Below are 12,575 nucleotides of genomic sequence, written 5' to 3'. Positions count from 1 at the left end.
TTTAAACCTTTTTATTTCTCAAATGACCTGTCTTTGAGTTCATTTATTTCTTCTGCTTAAAACATAAATCTGTTTTAAGCTGATAACAACTTCAGTTGCTTTTAGCCTTTGAAGCCTAATCAAGTCTGCTGTTGAAGCTCTTTGTCAAATGTTTTCAGTTTGGTCATTATATTTGTCAGCTTAAGGATTTCTGTTAGGCTCTTTTATGTTTTTTATTTTTTATTAAACTTCTAATTTGATTGATGCATTTTTTTCTGATTTTGTTCAGTTGTTTGCCTGTGTTTTCATATCACTTATTGAGCTTCTCTAAGATGATTATTTTGGCTGGGCATGGTGGCTCACTCCTGTAATACCAGCACTTTGGGAAGCCAAGGTGGGAGAATATAGCATAAGGCCAGGAGTTTGAGGCTGCAGTGAGCTATGGTCCTGCCACTGCATTCCAGCCTGGGTGACAGAGTGAGACCCTGTCTCTTAAAAAAGAGGATTATTTTGTTGAAAAGTTTGGAAATCCTTTATAAAAAGAAAAAGGAAAAACATTTTTAAAAAACATGTTATTTTGAATTATTTCGTCAAGCAGTTTATGAATCTCCATTTCTTCAGGGTCAGATAGTGAAATGTTATTAATTTCCTTTGCTGATATTACATGTACCTGATTTTTCATGACCCTTGTATCCTTGCATTGCTGTGTGTACACTTGAAGGAACAGTCACCTCTTCCAGTCTTCACAGGATGGTTTTGGCACACACATAAATGCCTTTGCCAATTAGCCAGTCAGAGATTCTGGGCTGGTTAGCTGGTGATGTTTATAAGCAAACCTATTGTTGGGTTCCATGAGTAAGATCATTGTGTCTATGGGTGGGCAGAGCTGGAGCTGTACCTGTAGGCAGATGGAGCTAGAGCCTGGTTCAAAGGCTGTGGAGCTGCCTCAAGGTCTGCAGGTGGTTTGGGTTATAGCTGAGTCCACAGGCGGTCAGGGATAAAGCTGGGGCTGCTAGCAGTGTGAAAACCCCATTGAATGTGGCTGTCTCTAGGTCTGTGGGTGGACAGGGCTGCCTCAGAGTCTATCATCAGGTCTGGGGTCAGCAGGCCTGTTATCAGGGTGTGGTTCCTGCTGGATCTCTGAGCAGGCATTTCCTCTGTGACTGCAGTTGAGCAATGTGGAGCTGGGTCACAGGGCTGTTTCCATGTCAAATGAGACCCAAAGGCATTAGGCCTGTTAACAAGGTTTTAGGCAGGCATAGTTTCTACTAGGACCATAGAAGGGTAGGTCTGGTGGCAAAATTATGGACAGATGATTCTGAAGCTGAGTCCACAGGAGATGAGGCTGATGATCCTGATTGACAAGCCTGCTACTGGAGGCATGAGACTGCCTTTTCAAAGCAGCTTTCCTTGATCTTGAACTCCGCTGGGGTGGTGCAGCCTCCAACTTGGGTCTCAAAGCTCATCAAAAGGCACTTTTGTCTGTGTATAGTTGGCAAGTCCATGTTTCTATGGGTGAACAAAAGCTGGGGACCTCCTATTTCACCATATTGCTGATGTTACTCTGAGTATGGATGTATTTGGTGATATGTGCTAAGGAGAAAAATAAAACGGGAGTGTGCTTGAAATTTTACATCAAATGACCAAGGAAGTCCTCACTGAAAAAGTGACTCTTTAATGGAGACCTGAGGGAGTGAGAGACTAAGCCATGCAGATATCCGTATGTTACACAGAACAGCCAAGCTGGCAGTGTGCCGGCATAGTGGGTGATGAGCATGGGGTGGGGGTGGAATAGTAGATGAAGCCAGAGAGGAGAGGTGGAGTGCATACATGTAGGGCCTTGCTAGATTTATTAGGAACTTTGGATTTTACTGAAAGAAAAATTGCTTCATTGAGACAGCCATCTGTTTTCATGGTCCTCACTCATTTCCTGTTAAATTACACTATGTTTTGAGAGAATCACTGTGGTTGGTATGGAAATGAGTTGATGAGGGACAGGGTAGACACAGAGGCATCAGTTAGAAGACCATTGTAATATTACAGGTAAGAGGACAGGAGGTGGGTGGTAGTGGTGGTAACAAGGGTGGAAAGGAGTGGTCACTCTGGATTTCTTAAGGTAGTGCCAACAGGGTTTGCCAACAGACTAGACATGGGTGTAAGACAAAGAGGGGAGTCAAGAATGATATAAAAATGTTTAGTCTGACTAACTGTTATAGGCCAGTCTTCCCTATGTACAAATATCTTCAGTATCTTTCCACCAGGTAAAAGTATTTGCTGTGAGATTCTGATCCAAGAAGCACAATCTCTGTCTGAATCTCTGTCCTAAAATGCTTCCACAGAGACCTCTGGGCTTTAACTAATCAAAACTTGAGCAAAGGAGCACTTTGGCTGTGGATCCACTAGACAGATCTGTTCTGACACTACCTCACTTACAACTCTGGATAATTATGAGATACTGGAAATCATGCTAGACTTAGAGCCAAAAACTCCGGGATTCTGATCCTGGATTATCTACTAGCTAGCTACATGGCTTTAGGATAATTCACTTACTCTCTGTGTGACTCACTTCCCCTATCTGTACTAGAGAAGCAACAATGCTACTCCGTCTGCCTCCTGCGAGTGCTAAGAAGCATGAAGGAGACAATGTGTGTGAATGTGCTTTATAAGGTAAATATGTTATAATCTGATGCTTTTATCCATTTGCTCCTCCAGATCTACTCTCTACTCTTCTCCAACCTGTTTGTGCCTTGGAAGATTAACCTGTATGAGCCACATCAATCAGTTCCCTTGTCCTCTGTTTGGGTTCATCAGATGAGGTGTCCTCACAGGAGATGGGAAAGCAGGAGCAGAGTAACCTTGGGGTATCTATTTTTCCAATGCCTCCAAGCTAGATCACTGTGAATTAGTTACATCCCTCAACTGATGGTTACAGCTTCTGCCAAGTAAGTGTCCCACTCCATATGGCTCTTTCTCTCCTGGTTCTAGTAATTTCTTCCTGTCCCCAGTTCTTCATACCTAGGAATGATAAAGGAGCCCTGCCCTTACTGACCTTGTGCTGTTACACTATCCCTGTGGTTTCCCTACTGCACCACCCATTCCTTTGTGAGTAGTCCCTCTTATTTTTCTCTCATCTGTTACCTAACTTGACTTTGCCATTTGCCTTCTGCTAAGAACTTGATGATACAATAGCTACGTGATGGGCTTCCCTTCCTGTGAGTCTTCAGAATATTCCATTGCTTTTAGCCAATGTTTTGAGATGAAAATAAATTCATCCTAACTGAACATTGCCTTGATGGCTGGTCTAGTAAAGGGAGCTTGCTTTTCAATACGTAATGTTCATAACAGAAATTAAAAACTTTCCTCATGGAACACTCTGAAGTTCATGGTTTGCAGAGGCTTCGTATAAAAGGAAGATGAAGAAGGAATGGATATCAACACTCCCCACCTCTATTCTACTTTAGAGTTTTTGGCTGATTTGGGGGAAGTTGCAAAATTTGTGCCTTAAGACAGCGGTCCCCAACCTTTCGGCACCAGGGACCAGTTTTGGGAAGACAACTTTTCCATGAACTGGGGGCTGGGGAGATGATTTCGGGATGCAACTGTTCCACCTCACATAATCAGGCATTAGATTCTCACAAGAAGCATGCAACCCAGAGCCCTTACACGCACAGTTCACAATACTGTTTGCACTCAAATGCTACCACTGATCTGACAGAAGATGGAGCTCAGGCAGTAATGCTTGCTCACCCTCTGTTCACCTTCTGCTGTGCGGCCCAGTTCCTAACAGGCTGGGGGCTGTACAGATCTGTGGCCCAGGGCCTGGGGACCCCTGCCTTAAGAGATCAACCAACTCTTCAATATCTGAGGGTTTATGTGGGTAATTATAGAATTAACTTAGTATAGATGACCAGATGGGATTTTTAGTTCAGTTTTGACCTAACTTGCCAGATACTAACTCATTTCTGTGAGGCAAGGCCTACCTTGCAAATCTCCTTCTGGGCTTTAGAAATCCAGGGGATCACATCTCCAGAAGGCAAGAGTTCCTTCAGGCCCTGAATGGTTTGGGATTTGAGTGGTAAGCATGGACCAATCTGCTCATTCAGGTGGAGCTCGCAGATTCTGTCACCCAGCAAGTGACGAAAGACTGTATTCCCATTCTTCTTCTTATTCACAAGGACACTGAGGAAATGGTGCAGGTCCTGCCAGAGGTCAAGAAGTTGGGTCTCCACTTTCAAATTCAGCTTTTTCAGGTAGTCCCGGAAAGGGTTCCCTGCACAGGCATCAGCACACAAGGCCAAGTGGGTGTATCCTAAGGAGAAGCCTTGCTTGATGGCCTTCTGAATTGTCATCTTGAAGGAGGGGTTGACCATGGGGGTGACAGTCCTCAGGTGGGTAGAGACCTTTGTCTCAAAGAGACCCTCCATGTGAAGGTGGCTGTTGGCTTTATCCTTTACACTGGATGTTTTTGCACAATGCGTTTCCTTTTCCAGGGAACTGATTCTTGTTCCCTTTGAAGAAGACGTTTTCAGGGAAGGCATTTGTATAACCACCTTCTCTTCAGAACATGTGTCCCGTAGGGGCATACTGATAGTATCTGGCTTGATGTCCATTTCCAGAGACCAAGAGTCAGGATCTACCAATTGCCACATCTTCCTCTTGGCTTTCCTGCATGAGTACTGCTTCTGAAAGTGGTGGCACTTCTTGATGCTCATGTTCAGAGGAAGTCCTCCTACGTGGGTGTAGCAAACGCTGTATAATTGAGTCTCATACTCCTGCATCAGACCATGGCATGCTTCCTCCTTGGCCATGGTCATCTTGCTGTGGGTGTAAAAGTTGGGAAGCCAGTAGCTCTGCAGTTTGAACAGAGCCACTGTCTGCATGTGCCTCAGGATCTCCCTCCTGGTAGTTGACTTGTTGGGATGCCAGATGGAGAGGTTCAGGAGGGATTCTGGAAATAATACAGAAAAATAATGTGATGACGGCAGTGAAGATGATGATGGAGAGGGTTTTGAATGTCTTTGTGTATAGCATTAAGTTCCTCACACAATCCTGGAGCGTGAATAGTTAAAATATATAGTCGACACGTTTTCATGGTTTTCTCAGCACACAGTGATCCCTTTATCTTCTTTCCCAAGCCATGTTATGGGATTACTTTTTAGACTATTAAATGTTATTTTAAAGAAAAGCAAAAGCACAAGAAAAATGTTTAAGAATAAGAGACATCTACATTGAACAGGATTTTTGATGAACAATTTAGGACTGGATAAGTAGCACTAGCCCTGATTTTAATGCCATCAATTCTCAATCATCTGTGGGAATAGAGAGGAGTGTGACGAATCCAAACAGTGCATCTTTTGGAACACATTCGTATTTGAGTTAGGAATGCCTCCTCATTTAATCAACAAACAAATATAAATAAATCTTGCATTCTAGAGAAGGAGTTGGCAAACTTTTTATGTAAAGGGCCAGATGGTCAATATTTTGGCTTTGTAAACCACATAACATTTCCTTCTTTTTTATAAAGCCCCACCCTAAACTAGGGTTTAGGCCTGGATGAAAAACAATCTTAGCTCACAGGCCACATATACTGCATTTGGCCAGTGGGCTGCAGTTTCTTCTAGAGAATCCCAATTAAAAAAATAAAATCACAAAAGTATGTAGGCTCAAATGTTACAGGTGCTTTTCAAGTATCCTGCCCCAATTCCTCCTCCCTCCCTTCCAGCCAGCCTTCATTGGTGGGTTTGAAAGAGGCAAGTACCAGCTTAAGGACAATGGTGTCTTTCAATACTTTCCTGTTTAAGGGTTGCAGGTGCCACTAGCATCTCTGATACATAAAAGATGGAGAGAAGGTGGGGTTTCCTGCAAAGAAGGAGACTAAGAATTCTCAGACACTGAATTTCTTTTTTGTTGTTGCATTCCCCAAGAATATACTTTATAATTCTTACTGATGTTCATGTTGCAGAGGGTTACTACCCTGGAGCCCTCCTGCAGATGAGTGGCCCTCAGCATGAGAAGAAGGGACAGGTAGTGGTCTCTCACTTCCAGGTCCATCTCATCTATGCTCAGGATCTTCTCAGCAAGAATCCAGAAATCCACCAGTTCTTCACCTACAGATGAGATAGAAGAGGCACAGAGCTGTACCCTGGTTTTGCCTCTTTGGTGGTTGCATCTGGGTGAATCAGCTGACATCCCCCACCAGCCTGTTCCACTGCAGCAATCATCATTCCTGGTAATTGGTTCAAGGTATCATCTCTAGAAAAGTTCTACTGTGGGAGGCATGGGGAGAAGAGACTTAATGCATGGGAATCCGTTGGGTTTTTGTTGCTGGCGTTAGAAGAACCATTACTAGGGAAAACTGAAAGACTCTGGGGTGGATTATGAAATATTTAAATTTTGTCCAAAAAAATGAAATTGGGAGAAAAAAAATTTTCTAGATCATGGACTGAGAGTGGCCTGCAGAAGGACACTGGAGGCAAAAGATGCCAAGACTACATTCCCTTTATTGAACACTTTTCCAGGGCCAAATTCTGAGTGACAAAGTGAAAGATGTAATCCATTTAGTTCTTCCCTACCTGCTCCCTGGACATCCAGGATTTTACCCTTAAAACTAGGGTTTAGGCCCCTGGATGAAACTTAATGTTGAGCTGGAGTGTCAGCCAGGACCAGATGCCAGCCTCCCAGCACCCAGCACCCAGCAATTAGCCAGACCCAACGGAACAGGAGGCAGTGTTTCCAACACTCCTACTATGGGGATTTGTTTACTTGTTCCTTGTCTGTCTCCCCGCCAAAGTGGCAGCTTTGTGAAGAAGGGACTTATGGCTCTTGTTCACCTTTGTAACCCAACCTACCAGCACAGTGGCTGCCACATAGCGGTGCTTAATGATACTGCTAAATGAATGAATGAATAAATGAGTAAAAGGGATTCTGATTGCTTTTCCTTTAACCTATACTATAGACCTCAGTCTCCAAAGATTATTATCCAAACCACATTATTGAACGTTTTTATATTGAACAGTTATATTCACATATAACTGTTAACTGGGGCTTAGGGCAACCTGAAAACTATTAGGAACTTGAAAACGCCCCAGGAACAACCCCAAGAACCCACCTGCGCTGCCTGTGAGGTAGGAACAGAAGCGCCACATCCCTCTGACCCCGCCAATGCATTTCTGGAGTAGCCACTGGTCTGCCTTTTTCCATCTCATCATCTTGGCTGCCAGGAAAAGTTCACCATAAGAGAGAGAATGAACTTTGACCCTGGCCCCTCTCCCAGCCAGACCCGCATTTGTTTAGTGTGGTGAGGACAAATTGTGACCACTTAGATGAAGAGGGTCCAGATCATGTGGTGCTTCTGAAGCTAGGCACCAGACCGTTTGGTAACATGTGTTAACATGGCAGGGACACACAAGCATCACGCAATTCACAGCTCAAAAACACCCTCCAACCAGCACCACCACCAATTACATTTTAAGAGGCTCACTCTGGCTTCTATGAGCAAGAGAGCAAGAGCAAAAGCAAAGAGACTAATTAAGAGATGATTTTATTAACTAGGTGAGACATTATGGTGGCTTAAACCACATGACAGTAATGAAGGTGGTGAAATCTGTTTGATTCCAGATTAGGCAATTTTACTATGTTCTCCGGCCACCATTAAGTTTCTCATTTCTGGCTACAGTGAGATAAATGGCCCAGTCCATCTGATTCCCGCATATTTCTCTAGATACCAATTTTTCAGGCTAAGGTTTTACCTACTGCCATACCATGAGCTGGGCTATGCACATATCTATAAATTCAGCCAATATTTGTATCTTGCTATGGGACTGACAGGCATAAGATTATTATGAAGTGTGACTTCCTATATTTCTCCACACGTACACAAACAGACATGCATACCAATGCTTACCTCCTTCTGGGGACTTAATGAAACTGAGGAGCTCCTGACAAAGAATGTAATGGAAACACAAGTTTGTTTTACAGAAGAAAGGTAATCGGTATTTTTCCAACCAGGTCAATAATCCTTTGTATTTGGCAATCTAGATTCAAAGCAAAATAGAAACAAAAAAACTAAATGAAACTGAACTGCTAAGAAATACAACTTAGTAAGGGGCAGCTGATCGCCTCACACTTGCAATGTCTAGCCAAAGAAGAGGTGTGTTGATTAAAAATAATTTCTATAAACCTGGAAGCTGGACTTAAAAAAAGAAGCATCAAAGAGGAGGAGACTTGCAAAGAAGCAAATGGATCATTAGAAAATGACATCGTGATCTTTCATGAAAAAAAATTCTTTCTTATTCCTGAAGTTGTTATAGAAAAAAATCTAAGTCTTGCTTGACAGAAGAAAAGCCAAAAATATTTGTGTCTGTGGTGTCAGATCGTAACTCTATTCAACTTGCTTCTTTGTAAACACATTCATAATTTCTGACAAGCTCCTACCCCCTATCAATTGTACAACATGTACAAAAACAGATTCACACATAGCAGCATTCAGGATACAGGATGGATTCCTGAGGGATCATGCCACAGAGAAAGAGTTTTTTTCAGCTTTCAGGGTTATCCTTGGGAAATTAAATATAAGAGTCAGCATAGAAGGCCAGAATAGAAGGCCTGCCACCACTCATGCCTGTAATCCCAGCAATTTGGGAGGCCAAGGCCGGTAGATTACCTAAGGTCAGTAGTTCAAGACCAGGCTGACCAACATAGAGAAACCCCATCCCTACTAAAAATACAAAATGTTAGCTGGGTGTGGCGGTGCATGCCTGTAATCCCTGGATTATGCCTGTATTACTTGGGAGGCTGAGGCAGGAGAATCACTTGAACCTGGGAGCCGGAGGTTGCGGTGAGCCAAGATTGTGCCATTGCACTCCAACCTGGGCAACAAAAGCGAAACTCCATCTCAAAAAAAAAAAAAAAAAAGTCAAAATAGAATGTCTCTTCTCAGCTATCCAGAGCTCAGAGAGAACAAAACCTTGTTGTTATCAGGTTTAGAGCGGTCTTTCTGATCCTATATGCCCCCTTGTAGGGCACGTGGAAGCCATTGGTAAGTCTAAGGTCTACATAGTAGAAAAGGAGAACAGGAGTGGGGAAAGGGAAAAATAAGACAGGAAAAAAGGCATAAAGAGAAGAAATTGAGAGAAAAATATGCCTTTGGAGAAGAATAGTTGAGTAGTCATTAGAAATTGCAGAAAAGCATCTTATCTTGATCTGTGTCTGATAACACATATGGATAATAATTACGTGGCCCATGGGCTGCCCCTTCCCACCCCACACCCACTACAGACGTTGCCAGCCAATTCCCAGAGTCTTTCTTGCTTAGATGTGCCCTGTTCTCAGCACAGTGTCCCAGGTGTCTAACCTATCACAGGGGTGAGAATCCCATTTGCTAACTATGGACTGTGGAAAGAATTCACCAGCAATTGCTTGCACAAGAGGTGAAAAATGTAAAAAGGAGAAATGTCTACTTGGTTTGATGCTGTTTGTTCTACTCCTCTCTTTATAGTTTCTCCTATAGTTATTCTGTGTGCCTCATCTTTTTCTCCCTCTCCCAATTCACATTTTGAATAGTTCCCTTATGCCTGGCACCATGGGTCTTGCCTGTAATTCCAGCAATTTGAGAGGCTGAGGTGGGTGAATTACTTGAGCTCAGTAGCTTGAGATCAGCCTGGGCAACACGGTGAAACTCCATCTCTACCAAAAATACAAAAATTCGCTGGGTATGGTGGCAGGTGCCTGTGTGGTCCCAGCTACTTGGGAGGCTAAGGTGGAAGGATTGCTTGAGCCAGGGAAGCAAAGGTTGCAGTGAGCCAAGATCACACCATTACACTGCAGCCTAGGTGACAGTGAGACCCCAAGTCAAAAACAAACACAAATTAACAACAAAAATATAGCTTCCTCATCCTCCCCACCCTAAACCCTCTACCTCTGAAGAATTTTACTCACCAAGTTACAAGGTATTTCTGGCCACAAGCTCCACTGTGAATTTTCAACAGTATAAAATGGCATCTGACCAAAAACCTGCAAAAGAAAGCTAGGAAACGTCAAGAGAGTAGAGATTGTCTTCATGCATATGACACAGCCCATCTGCAGCCACAGGGGAAGAGAGGTTCCACTGCTCTTTTATTTCAAGGAACATTAATTTTTAAATTTATTCTGCTGTATCAACTTGCCCCGCACACACGCGCAAAAGCCCTAAAGAGATTGAACTGCAAGATTCATTTATCTTTTGACTCCACCAGCCCACCATGTCAGTCTGACCATCTCCCCAAGACGAACAGCCCCACACTGTTGTTAGTCTATGGCCCTCTTCCCTTGATCCCATCTGTCCCTTGCCCTCGGCTGTGAGGTGTTGAAGGAAGGTGATGGTGCTGTCTGCATCTTACGATTAGAAGTTTGTAAAGGAGACTCAGTCCTTAGGGGTCTCTCTCTGCTCTGCACTCAGTGTGTGAGTAACACAACATGCCCTGACTGGTGTGGTAAGCTGCCTTTAAGGAGTGGTGATAGGACTGTGAAGGTGTGCGATTATGTGGGAGTGGTGTTCGGAAGCAGTTCCACTACCCGACATTTGCACCATAGAGGGCAGAGGTTAATGTGGAAAACACATCAGGCCTGGGGCCAGCAGACCTGGTCAGCTCCTAGAACTGCCCCAGATTCACTGTGTAATCTGAGGCAAATCTTTTAACTTTTTTTATTTTTTGAGAAGGAGTCTCGCTCTGTCATCCAGGCTGGAGTACAGCGGTGCCATCTCAGCTCACTGCAACCTTCACCTCCTAGGTTGAAGCAATTCTCCTGCCTCAGCCACCTGAGGCGCTGGGATTACAGGTGCATGCTGCCATGCCTGGCTAATTGTTTGTATTTTTAGTAGAAATGGGTTTCACCATGTTCCCCAGGCTGGTCTCAAACTCCTGAGCTCAGGCAATCCACCCACCTCAGCCTCCCAAAGTGCTAGAATTACTGATGTGAGCCACCACTCCCAGCCTTTTTTTTTTTTTTTTTTTTGAGATGGAGTCTCACTCTGTCACCTGGGCTGGAACGTAGGAACACAATCTAAGCTGACTGCAACCTCCGCCTCTCAGGTTCAAGCAATCCTCCTGCCTCAGCCTCCCCAGTAGCTGGGATTACAGGTGTGCGCCACTGCACCTGAATAATTTTTATATTTTTAGCAGTGACAAGATTCACCATGTTGGCCAGGTTGGGCTCGAATTCTTGACCTCAAGTGATTGGCCTGCCTCTACCTCCCAAAGTGCTGGGATTACAGCAAATCATTTAACTTTTGAGATCCATTGGTAAAAAGGGAACACTTCCTACGTCACATGGTGACTATGGGAATTGAGTGGTAGAAGTTTGTAAACTTAAGGAGTATTCAACATGAGCCACTACTGCCGTCTCTCTTTATAGACCACAGCTGCCTAAGTGGTCAGAATGTTCTTATAATCTTGGCTGGAACACCCCTCCCCACATCACTCTGTTTCTAGGACCTTACTGTGAGCTGTTTTAATTATGCTGGCGAATTGACTGATTAATGTGTTTTAAGATTACTTTTCGGCCAGGTGTGGTGGCTCATGCCTGTAATCCCAGTCCTTTGGAAGGCCGAGGTGGGTGGATCACCTGAGGTTAGGAGTTTGAGACCAGCCTGGCCAACATGGTGAAACCCTGTCTCTACTAAAAACACAAAAATTAGCAGGCGCTGTGGTGCACACCTGTAGCCCCAGCTACTTGGGAGGTTGAGGCAGGAGAATTGCTTGAACCTGGGAGATGGAGATTGCAGGGAGCCGAGATTCCATCACTGCACTCCATCCTGGGCAACAAGAGTGAAACTCTGTCTCAAAAAAGAAAAAAAAAGATTACTTCTGAAACTTTCATATTAAGACAGTGGCAGAGACAATAGTAAGAGTGATAAACACACAAAAACCACTCTCGGAGAGGCCTCTTCCTTATCCCGGTTTTAATTCCATTTCCTGGCACCACCATCCATCCATGCACCCAAGCCTGTTACCCTTGCTTCCTTCCTTCCTGTTGCTCCTCGCCCAACATTTATAGTGACATGGTCCTATATTTTGTTTTGTTAACAATCTCCTCTCTGTATCCCATCCTCCTCTTCCCTTTCCCCTTTGGCCCTCATTACTTCCCACTAGATGACTGAAACAGCCTCGTAACTGCTTTCCCTTCCTCCATTAAGGTCTCCTGCCCACCCATTGGCCAAACCTCTGCAAGATAGTTTTCCCAAATGAAAGCCTGAAGATGCTATTCCTTTACTTCAAATCCTTCCATGGCTCTCTCGTGACTTAAGGTAATGTCCAAACTCCTGGGCATGGTTTGCCTGATCTCCAGCGCTTGGCGCGGCTGCCTGGGCAGCTTATCTCTTGTGGCGTCTCACCCTCACAACCTTCCTGAGTTACTTACAATTTCCCCCAAAGCGTCAAAGGATTGCATTCTTTGGTGCCTTTACTTTCTCTATTCTGTGTAAGGCTTTTTCTTTTCTTTTTTTTTTTTGGGGGGGGAAGGCAGGAAGGGAGGGAAGAAGGACGGTAGGGAGGAAGGAAGGGATGAAGGAAGGAAGGAAGGGAGGAAGCGGCGAGGGAGGGAGGGAGGGAAGGGAAGGA

General features: G+C 44.2%; 1 protein-coding gene across 23 annotated transcripts in view; it reads right to left on the bottom strand.

Moving 5' to 3' along the window:
- Window positions 1-12,575, bottom strand: part of RGSL1 (regulator of G protein signaling like 1) — a 140,324-nt gene that overhangs the window by 60,769 nt on the left and 66,980 nt on the right. For all 23 annotated transcript variants that reach the window (XR_013528977.1, XR_013528978.1, XM_078355067.1 and 20 more), the window contains 5 exons: window positions 9,916-9,990; window positions 7,883-8,012; window positions 7,088-7,192; window positions 5,925-6,086; window positions 3,960-4,927 (listed from right to left, as the gene is read on the bottom strand). Coding sequence is in view for 21 of the 23 variants with exons in the window: in XM_078355067.1 (XP_078211193.1) it covers window positions 3,960-4,927; window positions 5,925-6,086; window positions 7,088-7,192; window positions 7,883-8,012; window positions 9,916-9,990 (1,440 nt within the window). In the remaining 2 variants the exon portion in view is untranslated. The remainder of the gene's footprint in view (window positions 1-3,959; window positions 4,928-5,924; window positions 6,087-7,087; window positions 7,193-7,882; window positions 8,013-9,915; window positions 9,991-12,575) is intronic.

The sequence above is a fragment of the Callithrix jacchus genome, chromosome 18 (genome assembly GCF_049354715.1).
Source record: "Callithrix jacchus isolate 240 chromosome 18, calJac240_pri, whole genome shotgun sequence".
In the NCBI taxonomy this organism is placed as follows: Eukaryota; Metazoa; Chordata; class Mammalia; order Primates; family Cebidae; genus Callithrix; species Callithrix jacchus.
This window is presented reverse-complemented; position numbering and strand designations above follow the sequence as displayed.